General features: G+C 40.5%; 1 protein-coding gene across 8 annotated transcripts in view; it reads left to right on the forward strand.

The window, feature by feature from the left end:
* PDLIM5 (PDZ and LIM domain 5) overlaps positions 1-23,813 on the forward strand; it is a 124,227-nt gene that overhangs the window by 32,025 nt on the left and 68,389 nt on the right. For all 8 annotated transcript variants that reach the window (XM_061477367.1, XM_061477383.1, XM_061477376.1 and 5 more), the window contains exon 2: positions 5,169-5,320. In XM_061477367.1, coding sequence (XP_061333351.1) covers positions 5,169-5,320 — 152 coding nt within the window. The remainder of the gene's footprint in view (positions 1-5,168; positions 5,321-23,813) is intronic.

A 23,813-nucleotide genomic window follows, 5' to 3' on the forward strand; every position in this document is an offset into this window, starting at 1 on the left:
TGTTAGGAGTCTGGAGCATAAGCTGGGCTTTTGCTTCTTTCCCAGCAGGGAAGGTGGTGAGGAAGGGTTTTGTCTAGCCACCCCATTAAAGTGTGCTGGGGCACAACAGTACCGTATTTGTGCTCATGGTGTTCAGGTGTCAGATCCCAGCACCCAGTGCTGCTGCTCCTGTGAGTTGCATGGTGCTGGGGCCACCTATCCAGAAGGAGTCGGGTCAGATGTGCACAATTCATGTGAGGGAGCTGGTGCAGCTACAGAATATAAGCATGCCCTCCCCATACCATTTTGGAGTAAGCGTCTGTTCTCCAGAAATACAGTAAGGACTTCCTATAGAATCATAGAACGGTTAGGGTTGGAAAGGGCATTAAGATCTTGCTCTCTTCTCTTGCAGTGTTTCCCCAAAGAGGTACTTTTTAGTGTAATTTGAGCTCTAAGTACATTTGAGAGCATGCCATTAAAATACTGGCTATTGTGCAAGGTGGTACTTTGGTCAGGTGAAATGAGGCTAGGGATACAAACAAGGTAGTAACAGTTAATGAGTGTCAATATTAGCATAAAGTGCATTATAGCAGGGAGATAAAGCTCTTGTGGTTTGAAAGTCTGTGTGAAAGAGCAGAGGGTTATTTGATAAAACAGGTTGTCTGATTGCTTATTTTGTGATTCTGCAAAGTTCTCTTGTAATGGTCTTTCTGTACATGGATATGTTGTGTACTTATTTAAAACACTTTGTTATAGGGGAGGATAGTGCTGAAAGAGGAGCAATAGTGGTAATGATACAAAGATCATTGTCTGGTTGACTTCTGCTTCAATTATGCATGTTTTTAAACTGAATTGCTATACCCAGCCCAGTATTGTAAGTGCTCAAGGGATAAAATTCAAGCTGGAGGGATGTCAGGTAGCCCAGGGAGTTTTAAATTGGGAGCAATGAATTATGTTCCCAGAGAAAGTTGTAGATGACATTGAAGGATGTTTGTGTGATGCGGAGAACATTATTTACTGTGAGGCTATGAAATACTTTCTTTGGGAAAGTAATTGTGATGCACTGTCGCATGACCTGTTTGCAGCTAGGATTGATTCAAGGCAGGCATTGTGGAAAAGATAAAAGACAGCTTCCATCTCTTGCCAAATAGGCCTTTGTTCTATGAGTAACTGCAATTTAAGTATTTCATTTATTACTGCATAAAAGCTAAATAATGACAGTTCAAAGAAGAGATGCTTGTCAAGTTTTCTTTGCTTGTAATGCGAGTAGAAATAGACTGTTATGTGTTAATTAGAAATTAATTAAGCTGCGAATTACATTGATTTAGAGATAGATGCACATGTATGTGCACACATGTGATTTTCCTGGAAAGGATCTTCCAAAATTAAAGCAGTCTAAAACTTATCTCAAGAAAACAGTTGTATACCAGTATGCCTTGGGTTGTTTGCTTTTAAAAACCTGAGGCATAGATTGCTTATAGTAATCTATGCTGAGATTACTTTTTATACCATTGCTTTTAAAGTTCATCCTGGATCAAGAGCTGCTTTATTTTTGATTGTCTTCATTAAAAATGTTCTTTAGGGCAATATTTGCAGGTTTGGAATTCTGATGTTTAAAACAAGACCAACAAAAAAGTAATTTTTTGGGGGGGGTGGGTGTCAAAACTGAAAAGTGAGATTAGATGGGTGATTTTACTTATGTTCATTAGGAAGTGTCCTGCGCATCTCTGGATGGCATAGGCTGGCTTTTGGCTTTCAGCCATGAACCTGATGGGGCTGAAATGAGGTTTGCTTCTGGAGGCTGTGGGAGTGATTGGCCTCAGCAGGTGCTTGATAGTGAAATCTGTCTTGCTTGACTACCCCTCTGCCTCCAAATGAGCTTCCCAGAGTACAGAGACATGGAATTGAGTAGGAGGAAATGTCTCTGGTTTGGCAATTTTGTAGCTTTGAAGTCTGCTGTGTAACATCAAAACAAAGTCCCCTTCTTTAGCAGCTGTAATTCATGCTTGATTTTTAAAACTTGCCTCATGCTGTAAATACAGAATTAAGATAGATCCATCAAAGATCTGAAGAATCTTTGTGGTGCTGAGAAGTTAGTTTGATTCGTAGGTAGCCAGTTGTGTAATTTTAATGCTGTATTCTTCTGTGCATATGACTTGTTGCATTGAATACATTTATTTGCACGTATGCATTCAATAAAGGTGTATTTTTAAGGCTATGCTTTTTTCCTATTTGTAATTAAGTGTTAAAGGTTGTTTCTTTTGCCTAATTGGTTTACTAGTTTTTTGGTATTTAAGCATAGGAAATACTGTAGTTCAGTGGTGACTGATGCCAGATAATTTCATTAAGCTAAGGTTAAATTTGCAGTTTAAGAACAAAATTGCTCATAGGGGGCAGGGGGAGGGGAGGGGGAATCAGTACAAAATAGTAAGGATTTATAAATGCCATTTAAAAATTTCTTGTATAGCTTAGCACATATGTATTTTTGTATCTCCTGCATCTATGGAATTTTTCAAAATCTAGAAGGGGAAAAGAAAGATAAATGGAGATTCCATTGTGACAAGGAATATGGGGAAGCTTTCTTTTAGCTTTGGTTGAATCAATTTGGAATATGTATGCAGTTTTGCTTATGTAATTCCTGGTACATATATGAACCTATTTATTGTAATGGTAATGCACATTTGCAGAATCTAGAAAGTGTCAAAACTGAGACTTCCAGACTACATACATCTGCAGTCTGGAAAAGATCCTTAATAATTTCAAATGTTCTCATTCTTCCTGCTTTATGAATTGTAGATACTTGCTTATTTTTATATACCTGTTCTTGTGATTATTTTCCTCTTGCATCTGGTGAAACTCTGCCCTTGTACCTTCAGTCCACTTCATTATAGGTGCTTCACAAGCTAAGGATGATGACTGGTACTCTCAGGGAAGACTTGTGCTTTGGCTGAGATTTCCTAGAACTATCAAGTTCACCTCTCTTGGTTAGTCAGACCTCTTGTTCAAAATCAGTAGGTGTTACTTAGAAGTCTTATCCACTGTATCTAGAAAAGTAGATTACTGCTATGGCATCCCTCTTCACACCCTTGTCCAGTAATTTATTCAGATGGGTCTGTGACAGCCTCGCCTACCAGGCAGATTCAATCCCCTGCCTACACAGCAGGTCTCATGGATGCAGCCAGGGCCTTGTCATGCTTCTCAGGACCTGTCTGCTCTTTCCCTCATCTCTAGGGTGCGCTTTCTGGACATAGTTCTATGGGATTTTCAGCCTGGGGTTTTGCTAAAATGATCTTATAGCTGCCTGCCATGTGTGCTTGCAAAAACCTTCATTCCCAGTAGGCAACAGTTTAAGGCTGACCTCTTGAAAGTCAGGCAGTTAGTTGTAAGTTGTGTGTTGGCCACCAGAATTGAGGAAAAAAAACAAATGACAATTGTGGATGGGTTGTTTGTTCATTTTTAATTTATCAGTTTGTTTTATTTTACACTTCTGTGGATGGTAAACCCATCCCTCCATGAAAATAGTTACCCTGAAGGCTGGTTTTAAAGTCTTACTGCTGAATGTGTAGATTGCATGTGAGCATCATGCATATTTACATACATTCAGAGAAAGGTGAAATTTATTCACTTGGGGAGTCCAGTCACAAAGCACAGTGATCCATTTGACCTTTGGCTTTTAGCACCCTTACGTTCCTTTTCCTTTTCCAGACCTTGCTGACAAATGTCAGCATGCTGTAATGTGTCGGTTTAGGGATCTGTTTATGGCAGGTTTCCCCCCCATGCAAAGGTTTGAGGAGCTTCCCTATAAATAGCTATGTTGGTCATAGCTTTCTATATGCCTGTGGGTTTCCTGATCTGTGTTTTATAGCAGCTGGGTCTCTTTGCTCGGAATTTGGGTATGAACACCAAATTTTGGAGGAATTTTGGTTTTGTTGTTGCAGCCTGTTATAAAAGGGTGCACTATACAAGTTGTAATTCTTACGAATTTAGCAAGACAAAGAGATAAAAGTCTTCCTTCTGCCTCCCTTTGAGAAGTCACTTGCTAGAGTGCAATTGTGGCCCAAGGAGAGCTCCACTTTTGGAAATAAAGATGAAGTAATTCTGCTGTTTGCTACACCTCCCTAAAACCATAGCAATTTCTTCAAGGAACACACTCATGTTTGCAGGCAAAGGAAAGAGTTGTGAAGTTTTGCATGCACAGCACAGGCAGCTATGGCTTTTCTGCTGTAACACAGGAAATACATCTGGAAACAAAGAGGGAATTTGCACCATTCAGGACTGCTCTTAGCAGCCACCTATAAAATGCAGATTGAGGACCAGGGATATAAATCAGTTCATAGATCTTACCATATGTTGCTTTATTTCTGCTCTATTTCAGTTCTTTGGGATGAAGCTAGTTGAAGTTCAGTGGCATAAAATTAAAAGATTACTTTTTTTTGTTCAATTTGGGTCAATAATGTGAACTTTTACAAAGGTTTTTGTTGCAAGATCATTTTGTTCATGTCCATAGGCAGTTAAACTGAAGTTTGGCAGTGACTTTAATCAAAGAGGTAGATTGCTCCACAAGCCTTTCTTATTCTGGTGTGAATATACTAAGGGTCACTGGGGCAATAAACCTACTGAGAGAAAGGCAAAACTAAGTAACAGGTCTGTGTGATGTTGAACTTCTGACTTCCTATATAGTTGCTGCTGGGGAAAAGTCAGCTTCACTATTAGTAAAGTCATCTGTGCACATAACCAGTCATTGACAGATGAAATTTCAAGGAGTTGTTTATACGGAAAATATAGAATGGGGAAAGTCTTCATCTCTCCTCTTGTGATCAAAGTTTCATATATGAAGAGATCAGAGGCTGGAACTTGGCATCCAGGAAACTGTGTGTTCCTATTTCTGCTTGCGTCTTTTGGTGACTGTACACATCTTCCAGTAGAAGTAGTGGCTGATTTTGAAAAACAGGCAATACTGTGCAGTACTTTTCCTGTCATTCAAGTGCCAATGTCTGTTGTGTCACTGGAAAGACAGATAGTGCAGCAACTGTCACAGGGACATACTCACAAAGGAGAAAAGAGAACTCCCCCCCCCCCCCCCCCCCCCCATGAAACAGTACTGTGAATAAGATACTGTGGTCCTGTGTTCAGAGGACACAGACATAAACTATCCTACGTTCTCATTTACTGTTCTTGTGATATTTCAGCTTAATGATGGTGGCAAGGCAGCCCGAGCGCACGTGGGGATAGGTGATGTAGTTCTCACCATTGATGGGATAAGCACAGACGGGATGACTCATCTAGAAGCACAAAACAAGATCAAGGCATGTACAGGCAATTTGAACATGACTCTGCAAAGGTAAGATACCTGTTTAAAAAAAAAAAGAAAGGGAATTAATAGTCTTTTTAACAGTTGTTTGGAGGATAAAACTATGTAAGTGATTTGGCGAAGTGCATGGAGTTAAATGCTCACAATTGAAGGATATGCTTCTGTAGCTTGAAATGTGTCTTGATTTATTTCATTTTAGAAAACATGTGAGTCAAAATCTCTTTTCCAACCTTCTGTCAATGCAGTCTAGTTCCTCTTCCTTTTGAGCTTCAGTTTTGTTAACACTTATTTAATTAAAAACAGATCTTATCTTTTTCCCTCCCCTTCCCCTGACTGACTGGGGGTACTTCTTTTTTTGGTCAAGTGGTTCATAGTCTCTTTTACTGGCAAACAGAATGATGGATTTGGACAGTTAACCCCTGAGTTACATGGATTAGAACACTGCTGTTTAAGAGTCATAAAGAGATGTTTTCCAAAGCAATACTACTGTTTCACAAAGTAACAGCCTTCGTTTGCTAATTACGGTGTCTACTATAGCAGTTACAGCCTGGTCCAGCCTCATTCCTGAAACTTACAGTTTATTGAATATCAGCATACTTCTGTTAGCCCAGGATTATGTTTTGGGAGGGGTTGGAAGAAGGGCAGGATGCTCATGTGTGGGTTACTGGAACTGAAGCAGGAAGAGCAGCAGTGCAAGCAAGAAATTCCTTCAAGCTCTCAAGAGTCTCTCAGAGCTAACTATTGGCTTTTATTCGAAGACTGCTATTTTTACTTAATGAAGTGAGTGAGCATCCTGGAGGAGGAATGGCCTCTGAAGCCATCACATAATGAGAACCATCTTTTCTTGTTATCAAAGGAAACAACAGCACTTGCACCCTGTGATTGCTGTTTGTGCCTGCCTTCAGCAGTGCAAAGTTCCTCAATGAGTATTGGTTGACTATAACAGTGTTTCTTCACCAGTTACTGTATTTCCTGGTAAATAATTGTGCCTTTAACGAAAGGGCTGCCTCTTTCTGAGACTTCATTGGTACAAGAGTTAAAGAGGTAACATGGTTGTAGGTCTGACAAACACCCAGCTCTCCAGGGTGGTGGTGCTTGTTCCCAGTCCTAAGTGATGTGTAGTTGAACAGTTATGTGAGTGCTGTTTTCTGTAAGAGGCTACAGTTCAGCCCTACTTGTTGATTCTTGTTTTTCCTGTTGTCCTTCTGTCCTTTGATACTTAGCTAGCCTTAATAAGGGATTCCCTTTGTTTAGTCTGTGAGGAAAGGATCATCTTGTGGTGCGGTTCATGCCTAGGGCATCTTCTTGAGTGAAACTTGAAAGGTGGCATTAAAAGTTTCTTGATGAAAAAGGTATTATACCAGATCATATATGCATAGTATCTAGTGTGTCATTTGCTCTTCTGTCTCCTGACGAGGCAAGCAGGTCGTTTAGAAATGCACTTTCCAGGAGCCCACTGAATCACTCCAGCAGGCAGCTGGGAGTGTGGGGATTTGGCCCACTTTCTCCTGTCACCACAGATTGATGGGCAGGGTTAATATCAGATACAGGAAAGGAATAGCAGGTGTGTCTCAGTCAGGCAATAACTTGTCTGAGACTGCTTCTGGTTGAGTGCAGGGATGAATGGCTTGAAAATAGAATTAATCATGAGTTAGCCTGGTCCCTTCCTGTTCTCACCCTTCCTGCCCAGTGCAGCATCTGACTCACCAGCGTCTGCTACCTGACAGCTGAGGGCTAAGTCAGGATCAGACTAGCAGAGATCAAAGAAATAGCATCTGGGGGTGGGACAGATGTCCTCTCTTGCAGCTCTGCCAGTCTGCAGTCCCATTGTCTCAGCTGTTTCGAATTCTGTCTGGATCCCATGAAACCAAAGCTGTGGACAGTGCTCTCCTGGCTCCTCTGCCTGTGAAAACTTCCTTGTGCAGATTGCTCTTGAGCAGGAGGTTTGCTTTGATTGTTTATTTGTTCTTTATAGCCTGGAAGAAAGTGCTTCTTGGAGTCAGACTGGCTCATGCCAATTGCAGAGGCTGGCTGCCCATGGGAAGGATGACTTGAGAGTATAAACAGGGTGGCAAGATAAGCCATTTTAATATTGAGGGACCTCCTTAATTATGTTCTTCTGTTCCTGCCTCTTCTCCCAAAACAAATCCAAGCTAAAATATTTGGCTGTTATTGTTCACATGCAAGATGAGAGATGCTGTCAATGTGAAACAGTGTTGGCCTTCAAATTATGAGTTGATGCCATAGGTATGAAAATCTAAGGCATATCTTATATGGGTTTCACTGCTTTTAATGATCTTTAGGGATTTTTACACTTTTCTGAGCTTTTATCTATTTCCTCATGGACTACTGATAGTTTGAGCTACAATGTAAGAATGTTGAAGTTAGTCTTGAAAGAATACATATATTCTTAGACACTGCCCAATTTGATGCTGCTTTAAGGGAATACAATGATCAGTTGGTTAGTGGTGTTACCTAGAGGTCCAAGAATATTGGAAGGGCCTTATGGCTTGAGCTAATGGCTTTTGCACTGTGAGCATGTCCATGTGGCTTTTTATGAAAGATGTAAAAGAACTCAGTTTAATCAGTCAGGGGAACCAGAATGTAGTTTGTAAGTTCAATCTGGTACATGTTTAGTGGTAGCACAGGGTAACCTTTATTCATGACAAATTGTAGAAGTACTGTGCAGCCATCTGCGGATGCCTGTTTTAATCTTTATCAGTTATAATTTGCCACATACTCATGTGGAATATGTAGAAAATTAATATAGACAAGTATAATGTGAAGATAATATGGGTTAAAAATACTGGGTATGCCATCAACCTCACGGCATGTCAAGAGAAGTGGCTGGCTTTGCTGTTTGCTGGGGACGGATTAACCAAAACAATCAGTAGTTATTTGAAAAAGAAACGGTCTTGCTGTGGCTTTTTAGGATTTTGTGTGTGTGTTGTGAGGATAAGAGTTGGTAGTTGGTAGGAAAGCAGTGGTGCATCCTAGGGATTAGTAAGCTGTTGAACCTGAGTGGGTCCCATTTGAGGTTGATAGGCTCCAGCATCCCAGTTGGCACAGTGGCCAGCGCATGGCAACAGCTTTTAAAAGATATGAAAGAAACTTCATACGTCTACATGGCAAAACAAAAAGAGGCAATTCTTCATGATCAGCTTCCTTATTATAAATATTTTAACTTGATAAGCTTTTGTAGCTCTGGTCAGGCTTTCACTTGACTTCCTCTATTCTTTACGTACAAACTGGAAAAAATAAGAGACACAAAATAAGGGGCAAGTAACTGCTTTACTGGGAGTTTGGAAGGGATATTGAAAGCAATGTCTTTAAAAACTGTACTTACAGGTTGTAAGCAGAATATTTATGGAGGCAGATGTGTATGTACCTTTTGTGGAAAACCAGTTTAGATGTTTTGTAACTTTTAAAGAAGGTTTGCAAAATATTTGAAGGGAGAATAAAATCTCCCTTTTTTTTCCCATGTAAGGCAATGTTACAGCTTGGTTTTTTAAATACTGAATTGTTCTCTGCCCCTTAAAGACCTGCAGCTGTCACAATTGCAAGTCCACCTTGCTTGGATATTGCTTAAATACAAATAGATAAAATAGGTGTAGTAGGTGCCTAATAACTCACATGTGTTGGGAAGCATTTCCAGGTATATGTCTTTAAAATTACTCCTGTAAACAAGTCTCACTGTTTAGTATGAAGGTTCTATTTTCTTAAATTATGAAATAATATTCTAATTTTGGCATGTTTTGGCATTTTTTTATATTAGATATGGCCCAAAAATATGGGGTTTGTTTTTTGTAACCTGTGATTTTAGCCTCTTGATAGTGGGCTGAGGGGTTTTTTTTTGTTGTTGTTTTAGTTTAGGGCTTTATGTTGTTGTTTCCCCTCCCTTGGGAAATTCTTTTTGCATGCATCCCTTCTGCCCTGAGATCTTGCTCTTTTGCACCCCAATATTTTATTTTCAGTTAAAGCCATTTCCTGGTTCCCAGGAGGTCAGATGGAAACCAGATGCTTGCTTTTTGGATGTATTTTCAACTTCAGTAACTCAGTATGGGCTTCCATAAATAAATCTGTAAGTTGCTGAACAGCTAAGAGCCACCACCTATTTTTTAAATATTATCTTTGGGGACTGTTTCTCCAGACTTCTGACTTAATGATTCTTCGGAAGTGATAAAGATGCAGAATTGTTTCTACTGGTGCATTAGATCATGATACCCATGAAACTTCTGGGAAAAGTGTCAGTGAGCAACCAGGGATAAAAATAATACAGAAAAGCCTAAAAAGTTGATTTGGTTTTGTAATATACAGCTTACCTCTTTCTTAAAATAGATCTGCACAACTATGGTGTGTTTTTTAAGGAAATTTCTTTCATCTATCCCTATGAATTTAGCCATTTAGGGGTAAAAGGCATTGGGATCATTTGGCTTGGGAAGTGAAAGGAGGATTCTGAAGGGTGTTTACCTCTTGATATGTTATGGTGCTTCAGAAATCTTTCTTGGTACAGTTGGTAGGCAGTGAGCTGTTGCCACAATTCTGCATCCAGCTCTTCAGTGGATGTTTTAATGGCTTAAAAGCACAGGGTTGCCCAAGTGTCACAGGTGAGACCAGGGCCTGCTGGGTATTTTTGATGTCCACGTTGAGAAGACTCGGAGCCAAAATTCTTAAGAGCCTTAAGGCTGGGTTCTGCAGTTGGTAAACCTAAATGTTAAAAACCACGACACTTATTTTATCTTCTTCCCTCAATGTGAATCTTTATCATATCATTCTCTCTCATGTTTTTTGGTTTTTCTTTCAGGAAACAAAGTCTAGACTTCTAGCTGAAGAGCAGCTGAAATTCTCATGATTTGAGGTGGGGTAATAGGGAAAAAATGTTACGGATCATTTGATTTCTATTTTCCAAGGTCATTTTTAAAGTTATCCAACTCAGAAAGGGCTTTCTGCAGCAAGACTAGCTCATATGCTTTTTACTATTTTTATTGTTCCCAGTCTTGCTTTTATTAGAAAACAATATAATGATATTACCATTTATTGTATTTAGAGTCCTGCTCTGCTTTGGAATTGCAAAGGAGGAAGAGCATTTGGTGTGCGAGGAATGTGTGTTCTGACAAAATGGATGCTTTTGTTCCCTTTTTGAAGATGGGGAAGTGAGGCACTTTATAGACTAGGTTTTAAGAGACTCAAGTCCTTTGTTCCTCAGGTGTTGATGCATTTCTGTAGTGTAGGTTACCTGTAATCTATTTAGTTTCTCAAAAATAAAAACCAGCAGTGCAGGAAATGGCACCATGGAACCCAAGAGCCAGCCTTGGTCACTGTTACAGGGAAATATGAAGACCTGAAGTTCATTGCCTCTGTAGAAAAGAGCATAACTGCTAAATTAAATGGCAGGTGAGTCCGTAATAAAAATAAAAGAAGAGGAGCAAGCAGAATACAAGTATAGAAAGGATTTCTATATAAATATGTATATATAAATATATATAAACTATTAACAATACAGGCTTCATGATGGTTAAAACTCATGCTTTCAGGTTTGAGTCATGGGTTTCTTGGGGCAGATATCTTGTTTCCATAAACCATATAAGGATGAGCTTTAAGAAAGCTATGATAAGAATGCATTTGGAAGTCTGATTTTTCTCCAACTTTGGTTTACGAGTCATCATCATTTCCCTTACATAGGCATTTTGACTTCAGTTTTGTTCTTTAGTGATTTGCTTTTTCTAGCACATAGAAGAAGGTTGATTGTCCTGTGCCAGTTGAACAGAGGCAATAAATGGGTTGAAAGCATCACAGCTTCAGAGTTTTTTTTTTTCTAAATCTGGAAGTAATTTTATTTTTTGCTGGAATTCTTTTTTTTTTTCCCCTATAATATTAATTCTTACATAATTTTAACAGGGACATCAAAACTGAGTGTTGGATGATTAAGGAAATAAGCACCATTATCCCTTTTTAACAGAGTTGAGACACAAAGATTGCAAAACTCAATAGAAGTCATATGGCTAGGAGTATATAAACAAACTATATACTGACAGTTTAGCTGCTAGTCAAAACTTTAGGCAACTTACTCCTCAATGCTAGAGTTTTACTCTCAGTCATTAATACTAGCTTTCAGTAATAATGCCTGAAAAGAAACTGGCTGAAAAATAATGCCTCCCAAACAGAGTGTCACTTCTCTCCTTTGTCAATGTCTCTAAACTTTGAGGTGGTGGCTGTTCCGGGTAGCTCGCTCAGTGGAGCCCCATATAGCCCTGTGAGACTTTAAACATTCCTGTTGAACTTTCTGTATTAACCACACACTCTTCTGAAAGTTGCAGTAGAAAACACTTAACCCACTTCTGATCTGTTGCTGATCTAAATGGTCATGGCCTCCTCCCTGCCAAATGCCAGCATCTCAGTGACTTGAAGACTTAAAACTCCCAGGTGAAATTTTAGGGGAAAAAAAGAATCAGTTTTCAAAGTCTTAGGTAGCCTGGAAGCTCAAAGAAGTAGAGGTTTGGGCAATGAATCTGACCAGCTTAATGATTGATGCAGGTATGGATCTGTTTTGCTCTGTATATTACAATTCTTGTTTTATTATATTTTCATAGAATCATAGAATAGTTAGGGTTGGAAAGGACCTTAAGATCATCTAGTTCCAACCTCCCTGCCATGGGCAAGGGCACCTTATGCTAAATCATATCACCCAAGGCCTCGTCCAACCTGGTCTTGAACACCTCCAGGGATGGAGCATTCACAACCTCTCTGGGCAATCTATTCCAGTGCCTCACCACCCTAACAGGGAAGAATTTCCTCCTTGTATACAATCTAAACTTCCCCTGTTTATACCCCTTGTCCTGTCACTACAGTCTCTAATGAAGAGTCCCTCCCCAGCATCCCTATAGGCCCCCTTCAGATATTGGAAGGCTGCTATGAGGTCTCCACGCAGCCTTCTCTTCTCCAGGCTGAACAGACCCAAATTCCTCAGCCTGTCTTCATACGGGAGGTGCTCCAGTCCCCTGATCATCCTCGTGGCCCTTCTCTGGACTTGTTCCAACAGTTCCATGTCGTTTTTATGCTGAGGACACCAGAACTGCACACAATACTCCAGGTGAGATCTCATGAGAGCAGAGTAGAGGGGCAGGATCTCACCTCCTTCGACCTGCTGGTCATGTTTCTTTTGATGCAGCCCAGGATACGGTTGACTTTCTGGGCTGCCAGCACACACTGCAGCTGGTTCATGTTCATTTTCTCATCGACCAACACCCCCAAGTCCTTCTCCGCAGGGCAGCTCTGAGTCTCTTCCCTGCCCAACCTGTACCTGTGCCTGGGATTGCTCCGACCCAGGTGTAGGACCTTGCACTTGCCATGGTTAAACTTCATGTGGCTGGCATCAGCCCACCTCACAAGCGTGTCGAGGTCCCTCTGGATGGCATTCCTTCCCTCCAGGGTATCAACCGAACCACACAGCTTGGTGTCATCGGCAAACTTGCTGAGGGCGCACTCAATCCCACTGTCCATGTCAGCGACAAAGATGTTGAACAAGACTGGTCCCAACACCGATCCCTGAGGACACCACTCGTTACTGGTCTCCAGCTGGACATTGAGCCATTGACCCCAACTGTTTGTGTGCAGCCATCCAGCCAGTTCTTTATCCACCGAGTGGTCCATCCATCAAATTGATGTCTCTCCAATTTAGAGACAAGGATGCTGTGTGGGACAGTGTCGAACGCTTTACACAAGTCCAGGTAGATGACATCAACTGCTCTACCCCTGTCCATCAGTTCTGTAGCCCCATCATAGAAGGCCACCAAATTGGTCAGGCAGGATTTGGCCTTAGTGAAACCCTGCTGGCTGTCACCAAGCACCTTGTTGATTTTCATGTGCCTTAGCATGCCTTCCAGGAGAATCTGCTCCAAGATTTTGCCAGGCACAGAGGTGAGACTGACTGGTCTGTAATTCCCCGGGTCATCCATTTTCCCCTTCTTGACAATGGGGGTTATATTTCCCTTTTTCCAGTCATCAGGAACTTCACCTGACTGCCATGATTTCTCAAATATGATGGCCAATGGCTTCGCAACTTCATTCGCCAGCTCCTTCAGGACCCGCAGATGGATCTCATCAGGACCCATGGACTTGTGCACGTTCAGATTTTTAAGATGGTCTCGAACCATATCCTCTCCTGCAGTGGGCCCAAGGTTTTCATTCTCACAGTCCCTGCATCTGCCTTCCAAGACTTGGGTGGTTTGGTCAGAGCCTTTGCCAGTGAAGACCGAGGCAAAGAAGTCATTCAGAACCTCAGCCTTCTCCAAATCCTGTGTAGCCAGTTCTCCTGAGAGCTTCCTGAGGGGCCTACATTCTCCCTAGTCTGTTTTTTATTTGCTATGTACTTGTAGAATCCCTTCCTGTTATCTTTAATGCCTCTAGCTAAGTTTAATTCTAACTGGGTTTTTCCTAACCTGGTCCCTAGCTTCCCAGACAACATCCCTGTACTCTTCCCATGCCACCTGTCCTTGCTTCCACTTTTTATAAGCCTGTTTTTTTCATTTGAATTTTCCTCGGTAGCTCCTTATCCATCCAAGGAGGTCTCCTGGCCCTCCTGCTTCACTTCCTTCTGGTTGGGATGCAACACTCCTCAGCTTGTTGCAGGTGATCCTTGAATATCACCCAAGAGTCTTGGGCCCCCCTGCTCTCTAGGGCTGTATCCCATAGAACCTTACTAAGCAGGTTCCTGAAGAGGCCAAAGTCTGCTTTTTTGAATTCCAGGGCAGTGAGCTTGCTGCATGCTCTTCTCACTGTCCTGAGGATTTTTTGGAACTCTGTGTTCCCAAAGAAGCATTCAGGTTACAAAACCAGGCATGAAGAAATAGGAAAATGTGGTAATGGGGAAGTCTTCATTAAAACCAAAACTATATCACTTAAGGCTGCAGACGAGGGCTTTCATGACTAGGCAAGGAAAGTAGTAAGGTGAAGTAAGTAATGTGGCTCTCAGAGTGTATTATTGATTGAAATATATGATCACTTGTTCTGCAGTCCCCCTCATGATCTCTAAAATCTCCATTTCAGCAGCACTTAACTCACATGTGTTCAGAAGGTTTTCCTGAGGGTGTGGAAGGGCAGGAGAGACTTGTCAGTGGGGCTGTAGAGATGTGTATATTTGTACTGGGGTTTGGCACTGGAAGCAGTTTTCAGTACGAAAGTGTAATGGAATGTGTGCATGTGGTGTGGGGCTGCTTGCCCTGTCAGACCCTCATCCTGCTACTTTGGGGTTCGCTCTGTGGCATGGGGATGAGGAGACAATCCACACAGACCTGTTGCTTGCCCAGCCTGCTGCACTCAATGGCGGCTGATGGAAATGCTCGGTATGTAGCTCATTGAGGAGGAGGTGATCCAATGTTGTGTGCCTTGCAGCATGAGAATTCCCAGGTGCTTTTGCCAGCCTGACCTTTAGGCCTGTAAGGAACCTCACTTCAGGACCAATGCTGTTGTCTGATTTACAGTAAGTGGATGCTGCTGAGAAAGCCACTTCTTGTATGCAAATTTGAAGAATCTGTCTGAGCCTTTGGAGGTGAATCCTGTCAACTCTGTGCAGGTTCTTCAAATTCCTGCGAGCTCTGTGAAGGCCAGCTTCAGGATGTGGAGGTGAGGCATTGCTGGTCTGGAGTCTGGCTGTTTCACCTCTCTTGGCTCTGCTGGTGTTGGTGCTGTGTAGAAGACTTCCTTCTCTTATCAGAGTGCGGGCTGGTGCCTTCTCTGACCACATCTGAAGCTGCAACTGCTGCTGTGTGCCCAGGTGCAGGGTGACAGCTGACCTAAACCCTTCCAAGCTCGTACCCTTGCATCTTAACAAGAGCTTTCCTAAAGCTGTGAAAGGGTTTTGCCTGTGGCTTTTAATGCTGTACATTGCAGTGTAAGCAACTGAGTCATCTTCAGTTCTCCTGTTTTATCTGGCTGTGAAATTAAGCAGCATTGGGTAAAACTTCATCCAAAGAATTCAAAGCTAATGAATGATGCTGGTTTCTTCTTTGCATACAAAGGTGTCTTGGTATAAAAGCATACGGGGTTGTTCGGGTTTTTTGTTAATTGGAAGCAAGGTAGAAAGTTTTTGCTCCTAATTCAGCTGCTGAACAGGTTTTGCTAGCTAAGCCATGCCTTTGGAAAGCCTGCCCGCAAACTGAATAAATGGAAGGGTACAGCTCTTGCTTCCAGCTGGAATACAGAATCTTCTGTTGCATACAGCCCTTTGCTGCACGACAGCTAGCAATTAGGTGAACCACAAAACATGCTGCAGCTCAGTGAACCTGACAAACTGAAGACTTGCCTGGAGGTTCAAAGGAGAATTGCTAGGATGAAGATGGAAGTTTGCAGCCTAAAAATGGAATTCAGTGACTTTGCAGGATCATACCTCCCCATCTGCCAGGAAAATGGGTGGGAGTAAGCAATAGTTAAGTAATAGCAGCTTTCTTCACATTGTGTTCTTTAGAGCCTTCCATGGGGATTCTAAGAGCTGCAAAAGATGAGGATTTGTAAAGGTGGTTCAGTTTCTTGAGGTTGATACAATATATAACATAGGAATACAAATATATATAGTGGACAATGTCAGATGCTGATCTTGGATCGTTACTTACTGTGTGTCAAAATATTTCATTCAACTTTAAAGACTTTTTTTACTTCAATTTCCCTCTACCCCATGATTTATACCACCACAGAAGAAAAAAAGGGAGGAGGGAGGCAAATAAAATGAAACAAAGGAGCAGCCCTGGAATTAAGTATTTAATTTGGTGAGGCTTAAAGAAGAAACATGAAATGTGTGTGTGTTTTGTGAGGGTTTTTTTTGTTGTTATTTGTTTTTCTATTTTATGTTCAGTTTGCCCCCAGAGAAATGCAGAATAGAATCTCTGAGTTACAGCATTTGTGGCAAATTTACCATTATGCTTTTGAGGGTTTGTCTGAGTGTAGTGTTTTGGTGGGCTGAACCAGAGGGCACTCAGATTATTTCAAAACTCCATGTTGTATGAAAATAAGGAGGCCAGCATCAAGTAATTTCCTCTTGGAAGCTGGGTACCTATAAGTTCAATTTGGGATAAATTTTCAGGATTCCTGCCCTCATAGTTCAGGTCCTCAATGGAACAAGGGTTGGCCAGTTGAGAGGTTGCTTGGGAGGATAGCTCAGATGTCATAGATATATAGAGCCTTATAAGCTGCTGGATGGGAAATGAGTTGGGGTGTCATTATTTGAAGGGTAGTGAGTGCTTGCGGGAGGAGGTTTGCAAGTCTTGTGTAATCCGAGAGTCCGTCGCTGAAAATGCAGGGAGAAAGAGTTGGATCCCATAAGTCCCCACCTGTTTGCAGTGGATCAAGTGGTAACTAAAGGGCCTAACCAGTGAGAAATGTCTGTGCCTTTGCTTTGTACAAGTTGTTGCATAGCACTGACATCTGACAAATACACCAGAATCTAATTCTGAGCTTTGTCTCTTAATTTTTACTTTTTAAATTGCTTGCTTTCAGAGAGAAGTGAAGATTTTTTTAGTATTATTTTTTTTTTCAAATAATGAAAAGGGTTTTGCTGACCCTATAAATGTTTGCTGTAAGGTCCAAAACTATGCATATCTTTCTGATATGTTGGGACTAGCGAAAGAATAGATGTTTATCATCTGTTGTTATTACATGGACTGTATTCTTTAATTCCCACATTTAAGACATGAAAATAATTGCTTTCTGCTATAGTTCTGCTATAAGGATTAAACAACTCTGATGGTAACTAGTGTTCCTAGGGGTTTGATTATTGCCTAACAGTAATCTGCAAGATGCAAATGTTTCAAGTTAGTTTTGCTCATCTTTTAAGTTGATTTACATTCCCAGTGTTGAAAAGCTTTTTCACTGCTGTTGAAGAGTGGAAGAAGAACATGCAATGCATGCTCAAACATACCCACTTTGAAGAGGTGTAATTCTTCCTTAAGCAATCTTTAATTCTACTTATCATTATATACATGTATTTTAGGAATGTGGGAACAGAACTAAGCCAGTAGGTATTATGGAAGCCTAAAAAAATCTCTTAAAAACCACAGAAGCTAATTTTGCTGACTGTTGGTATCTATGTGATGTGCAATAAGACTATTTAACAGAAAGAAGTGCCAACTTCCTACATGAGGGGAAGATTTCAGCTGACAGTGCAATACCAAATCAGTCTTTCTGTAGTCATATCCCCGTGCTTTGGGCCACACCACTGTTCTGAAGACCTGTAGCAGCCATAGAAGTTTGTTCCATGTGCTTTTTGTTTTTCCTTATCTCTCTTGCTTACACAAATGATGCTGAAAGGCGTGCTGGGGTTCTTCAGGGAATGTGGGGTGCATGTGTGGTGTCAGTTTATGGGTTTAAATGGGTGATAGGAAAGCAGTATTGTTTGCTCTTAGAGTGAGTTCCTGGTTATGTCTTGCTTTTTAGTTATTCTGAGGAAAGGGATCATAGCTGTGTTTCAGGAAGTTCTTTTGGTAACTTTCTTCCTCCCATTCAGAAATAATCCTCAAAGGGGAATGTAGTTTTGTTTTGTTTTCTTTAATGAGTTATAGCAAGCCACCAGAAAAGTGATATTATTAGGATTTTGTTGTATTTTGTTTCATTTGAAGTGATTTTCATGGAGTATTATTCCCCAGGAGGCCTTTGATGCCATTCTGGATATAATTTCCTTATTTTCTAATAGACTTCCATGGTATTCAAGGTGACAGTCACTGATACTCCATAAGCACTGCAGCATCATTTATATTTTTTTGCTTCCCTGATAATATTATCTACTATGTAAGTGTAGATCCAAGAGTTTCAACATGTGATTCTGCTGTTATTTCAGTGTTAGAAGTTATTCATATTTCAATATGAATAGCAAAGAGCTCTGTCTATATACTGATTTTTACATCCCTACTAGCTGCCTCACATTTTCTGATAGGACGTGTTTTGGCCTGACAATGAATAAGATGTGTTTCAGTGGATATGTTCTGGTCAGAACAGTAAGCCTGAACAACAAAGAATGAATTGAAAAACTGTAGGGATTGCTTTGTCTTAGAGGAGTGTACTGGATCAGTGAGCCTGTTAGTCTGGTATCCAGACCCGTTGTGGCTGGTATCTGGTGATTCAGCAGAGGAGGGGGGTGAGAACTAAACTATACCTTAGTAACCCCTTCATGGTGAAAACCTGGGTGCTTACACAAGAGATGTGGGTTTGATTATCATAAACACTTGTAACTAATAATTAAATTGGTATCTTATGGGCGTTGTTTCATATATCTAGCAACAATACTCTCATCCCAGAGAGTCTTAACAAGATGAAGATGTGCTGTGTGCGGATGGAAAGTATTTTCTCACATTGATACTTTGCTTTTTAATTGCCCTTCCCTCCAGCTTTGTGCACAGTGTATCCCCACTTGCACCTAATGCACAGTGAGTTGTTCAGAAAAAAAGTTCAGTTTTCTTTACCCACTTCTATATGCCATTCCCGCTTTTGGCGGGATCTGTACCAGATCTGAGCCTCTGTCAACTCTGTGGTTCAAGACTTGAAAGTCTGAAGGATTCACCTGACAAATCAGTTTAGTCACAACTGAATCCTTATTCCCACCAGAAAAAAAAAAAGGTACTTTGTGCACATGATCAACTGCAAAGCCATTGTGTCATCACTGAGATGCAGCAATTTCTGGTCTTGAAAGGACTTTGGTTCCCAGCTGGGGTAGAGCCCTGGAGGACATGCTTCCCTCCTTTACTTCCTATGTTTGAGCCTCTGCCCAAAAAGCACTTGGAAAGAAAAAGTTTCCTTCCTTCCTGTAATAAGTAGGGAGGTTTGGAAGACAGTACCTCGACTTGGTAAATGTTTTTAATTGCATTTTAACCTGCTGCATTTGTTTGGTGTTTGCTCCACAGTCCTCTGTCTTGATACCACCGGCTACCACTTGACACCACTGTCTTGACACCAGTGGTACTGGTGGCTACTGGTCAGGTCCTTGCTGTCGCCAACTGCGGGGAAGCTAATTAATATAAGGGAAGAGTTTGATGCTGCCAATTTCAGAGAGCTCTAAGAAGTGGGAATCTAGATATAAAGGTGAAAACAGATGTCAGAGCAGGAGGGAAACAATTCTGAGAAAGAATAATAAGTTTCAAAGAATGAGGAAACTTTTACGGAAAGATAAGGTAACTTTCAGGAGAAGTTGTGTCACATCCTCAGCACCGAGATCTTAGTGATGGCTCGTATCACTGAATGACCATCTCTTCTGCAAAAATACAAGATGATGAAGACTTGCCTTTGCTTCTGATCCATGAAAGTGTAAAACCAAAAGCAGTAAATGTATAGGGATGAAAAAAAGTTTATTACAAACATATCAAGAACACTTTGGCTAGTAATTTGCCCACTTAAAAATTTAGGCAGGTGTGGGGGAGTCTTGCCTGCCTGAACCAGAGCTGAACCTGGTTTCATTTATTTATTTTTTTACTTAATGATAACTACTTCTCTTATAAACTGTGCAAATTATTCTGATTCTTGCCTATTTTTTCAGTTTAGGCTGAATTGCACTTGATGCTAACAAAGTGTTTGGTGCATACTTTAGAAAATGTTGGCACAAAATTAGGGTTTAGCTTTTTTCCAGCATTCTTGTAGACTGTGTAAACTGAGCACAGTCTGTTAAAATGAAATTTGCAAATGATTTCAGTCTCTTACATTTAAACTCACAACAGATTTATATGCCTCCATATTTTGGGATCTTTGATATTCCTCGTAATGCTTTACAACTTTCAAGGTTCTAATGTCTGCTGAATTATGGCACAGCTTTGTTTTCCTCACATTCCTAACTCTTACCAAGAAACAATTAAAATACTACTTTAAAAAACCCAAACCAAATCAACAAACAAAAAACCTCAGAAGGTTTGCTAAGTTATTTTTATGTGGATGTAGCTGAGCACAAAATCTTCCAAAATAAAAAAAAAAGAGAAGTTTTGAGAGATTACAAGCCTTTGCCTGATACACAAACCCTATAGAAAGTTAATGTCTGCGGGTGAGACTGTTGAAGTTGTTGTTTGTTGCTTATTGCTTGGAACAGTTTTCACTAGGCAATTAAACGGTTTTCTGAGTGGCAGTTGTTTGGGGGTGGGGGAGCTTGCTTTTTTGGCCTAGTCTGTTGTTTGTGTTTAAGCTGTGACTGATTGCTGCTATACAAGAGAGAGCATCTTGGCAGAAGGGAATGAATTATGGAAATAATGTGAGCATCAGTAGAGGGAACTTTTAATGCTCAATATCTTTTGGAGGGGAAAAATGACCAAACCCAGAGTAGTTAGTCTACTGACCATGTAGTATCCTTTTTGACTACTAAGCTTCCATGCAAAAAATGGAATGTGGAATACATTCTTAAAATATATTACAGAGTTTAGGAAGCCAAAGTTTTAATGAGCACAGTGACTTCAGAGGTAGCTAATGCTTCTCAATTACTAACAGATTATTTTTCCTTCCTTTACATACAAAGCCACTCCCCATGAGCAGAATGAGTTTTAGTGACACATGGAGTCACTAAAATACACGCACTGGGCTAAGTATAATATATAATAGTTTTTGCAAGCACAAAAATGTGTAATATTTTCCATTCAAGGCCTTTCAAGTACTGCAGTTTATAAGTGTGCCTGCTGTTACGAGTCATCTTGGAGTCCCCTTGCCAAAAGAGTTGCCAGTTATCTCCTTTCCAAGTTTTGGAAGGAAGGTGATGGGTTGACAAGTCAGAAATTTTCCACAAAGTCTTGTTAACCCATAAGAGATCGCCCTGTTAGCGTGACAGCTAAGTGAATGCTGGGGCTAGTATTTGTGCGTTACATCTCTTGGAGATGCCTACACAGGAGCAACATTGAATAGCTTAATTACAAAGAGAGTATGGGATTTTTGTATCTCTAACTCTTGCCTAAAGAAGCAGAAAGCTTTTAGTGCAATTTGAGCAAGTTGGAGCAAGGGCAGACTTAAGTTCTTCCCCTTGTGGCCAGGCTGCTAGACTAAGGTGGCACAGTGCTGTGAATGGATATCTTGGGCTCATGTGGAAGTTTTAACAAAATCAAGTTTCAGCACAGCTCAGGCAAACATTGTCATTAAAAAAACAAACAGGAAAAAAAGTATTAAATCTCAGTTATCACATCACAGGTATTTTGGTAGGAAATGGGACTGAGGAGAGCTACGTGTGTCATGTAGTGAAAATTGTTTCCAGGACTTCCTAATGAATGAAATCCATGGGTCACCAAATGGTTCTTCCTTACGTTAGCTGTAAAAGTATTATAGTGGTACACAATGTAGTTGTTGCAATTTATAAGCAGAATTTGTTCTTTACTAATTCTATCATGCAGAATGCATAAAGGTAAGTGGAGGTAGCATGCCAGTGATAAAATAATTAATAATATACTAATTCAATGTTGCTGTGATAATTTCAAAGTGTGGGGGGGGAAGTAGTTGGAGAAATCAGAACTATGTATTTTTGAATCGTGAAGTGGTATAATCTGGTAGATTTAGGAGAATGCATTCCTAACTTACATGTTGGTTTGTTTTTACATTAGAAATTAAAAATGCATTTTGGAATAAAATACTTATTAAATTTTAAATTTCTTTTCATGTGGTGAAAAAACCAGTTCTTCGTTTAATGAGAGCCTTAATCTGCTGGTAAAGATAATGGAGCCTAAGGCATTTAAGAGCTTTCCTGGAGAAACATAATACCTTGCAGGGCTGGACCTGAATTGTTTCTGCCATAAGCCAGTAATTAGCAAACACAGCACATATTTGATCAAGATTTGAATAAAGGACACTGCTAAAACTGTGCCTTTTGTTTTTCTTTTCTTTCTTTACAAAAGAGAGATGAAGGAGGCTATGTGGCTTTGTGGATATAATTTTATGACAAACTTTTGTTTTAAAAATACATCTTTAATTTTGATCATGGATATTTTTTTTTTTGGATGAGGTGGATTTTATCCCCTTTTTCTTTCCCCAGTGCATGAGCACTAGAGAATGTCTCCTTATTAAGATATCATGAATAGCTGCACACTGTGGGTGGGGCCAAAAGGAAGTGTGGGTGAGCTGGAGTAATTGTGAACATTAGATATTGACTCTTCATTACCCCTATTCATTGTATAATTTGCCCAAATGATTTCATTCTTAAAAAATGCTAAGAATTCATCTGCTCCTTCTTCTGATGCACCATGGTCTTGCTGTTTTCTTTTTTTTAAACACCACAGAAGACTCACAATGAGTCACCAAATCATTGCATTACCTCTTGACATCTTCAGCATTCTTCCTTTTTTCTCTGTCTGTCTGGCAGTCTGAGTGGGGTACTTTTGTTTGTGGGGGAGAGTTATGTTTTTTTTTTGTTTGGTTTTTGTTTTGTTTTTAAATTGATCTTCCTACAGTCCATCTGTCAGACTTTGCTACTATTACCCAGTTAGGTAAAAATGTGAGAATGAATTGTAGAACCTTTTAGGTTGAAAAAGACCTTTCAGACCTAGTCCAACTGTTGATACTGAAGACTCAGTATATGTAATTAGTGGCCTAATACTATTCCCTGCTTTATATCACTGTAGGTTGCTAATGGTCAGGCAGGGGAAGCAAAAGGAAAAACTGGTAGAAAGGGGAACAAACTGGTAGAAGTGGGCAGGACCCGGAAGATGATGGTCATGATAGATATGGTAGTCTTTCAGTGTGGTATTAGGGAGCTCTTGTAGTTGCAATCATTTCTAACTCTCTTCACCTCTAGGGCTGGTCAAGCCTATAGGAAAGGCTTGGATAGGCAAGGACCAGCACTGTTGAGAGCTCTCCAACGATCAGGCTTTGTGCAGCCTTCAGGAGTCAAGATGACCATGGACTATCACATATGGAGATTGAAGGTGGCCAAACTTTGTTGGCTTCCAAAGTATGGTACTCAACCAAAGCTCTGTGAGATTACATAGAATGTTTTTCAGGACTGTGAAGAAATGCTTTCCATTGTTGCATGAGACTGCAGAAATCTTAACCGTTCCACAGCTCATTGATGTTGTTTTTCCCTCATTTGTGGATGTTTCCTCTTGGAGATAGGAGTTGGCCCAGGACAAATAATGCTGGTCCCTGGTCTGCTTAACATAAATGCATTATTAAGAAAAGATGTCTGGACAGTTGAGCTTTTCATCTTTGTCCAAAGAGATCACTCAAGAAGCACAATTTACAGTGTGGAGACCAGTGTTCAATTTACAGTGTGGAGACCAGTGTTTCACATTGTGTATTTCCTAGCTCCAAGACAAATGGATGCCAAAAAGACGTGGTAGAAAGTAGCTGGGTCCTATGACTTTCCCCTCTTCTGAAAAACGTCTTCAAGCAGTAGACTATGGAGTTGCAGTCCTCGTCATGGCCTACCAGGACAGCATCTTCTAGTAAAACAGCATCCATATAACAATAGTTTTCAGGATCGAATTAGTGTATAACTGTTTGGAATGAGTGTTTTCTGCAGTCAGTAGCTATGCTTTCAGAGTTCTTGTATTTCAGGTAACTAATTTAAATGTTCTCCCCAGTGCTGCTCTCC

This window comes from Pezoporus flaviventris, unplaced genomic scaffold (assembly GCF_033815535.1).
Source record: "Pezoporus flaviventris isolate CSIRO_AGI_PZ_B2104156 unplaced genomic scaffold, CSIRO_AGI_Pfla_v1 ptg000002l, whole genome shotgun sequence".
In the NCBI taxonomy this organism is placed as follows: Eukaryota; Metazoa; Chordata; class Aves; order Psittaciformes; family Psittacidae; genus Pezoporus; species Pezoporus flaviventris.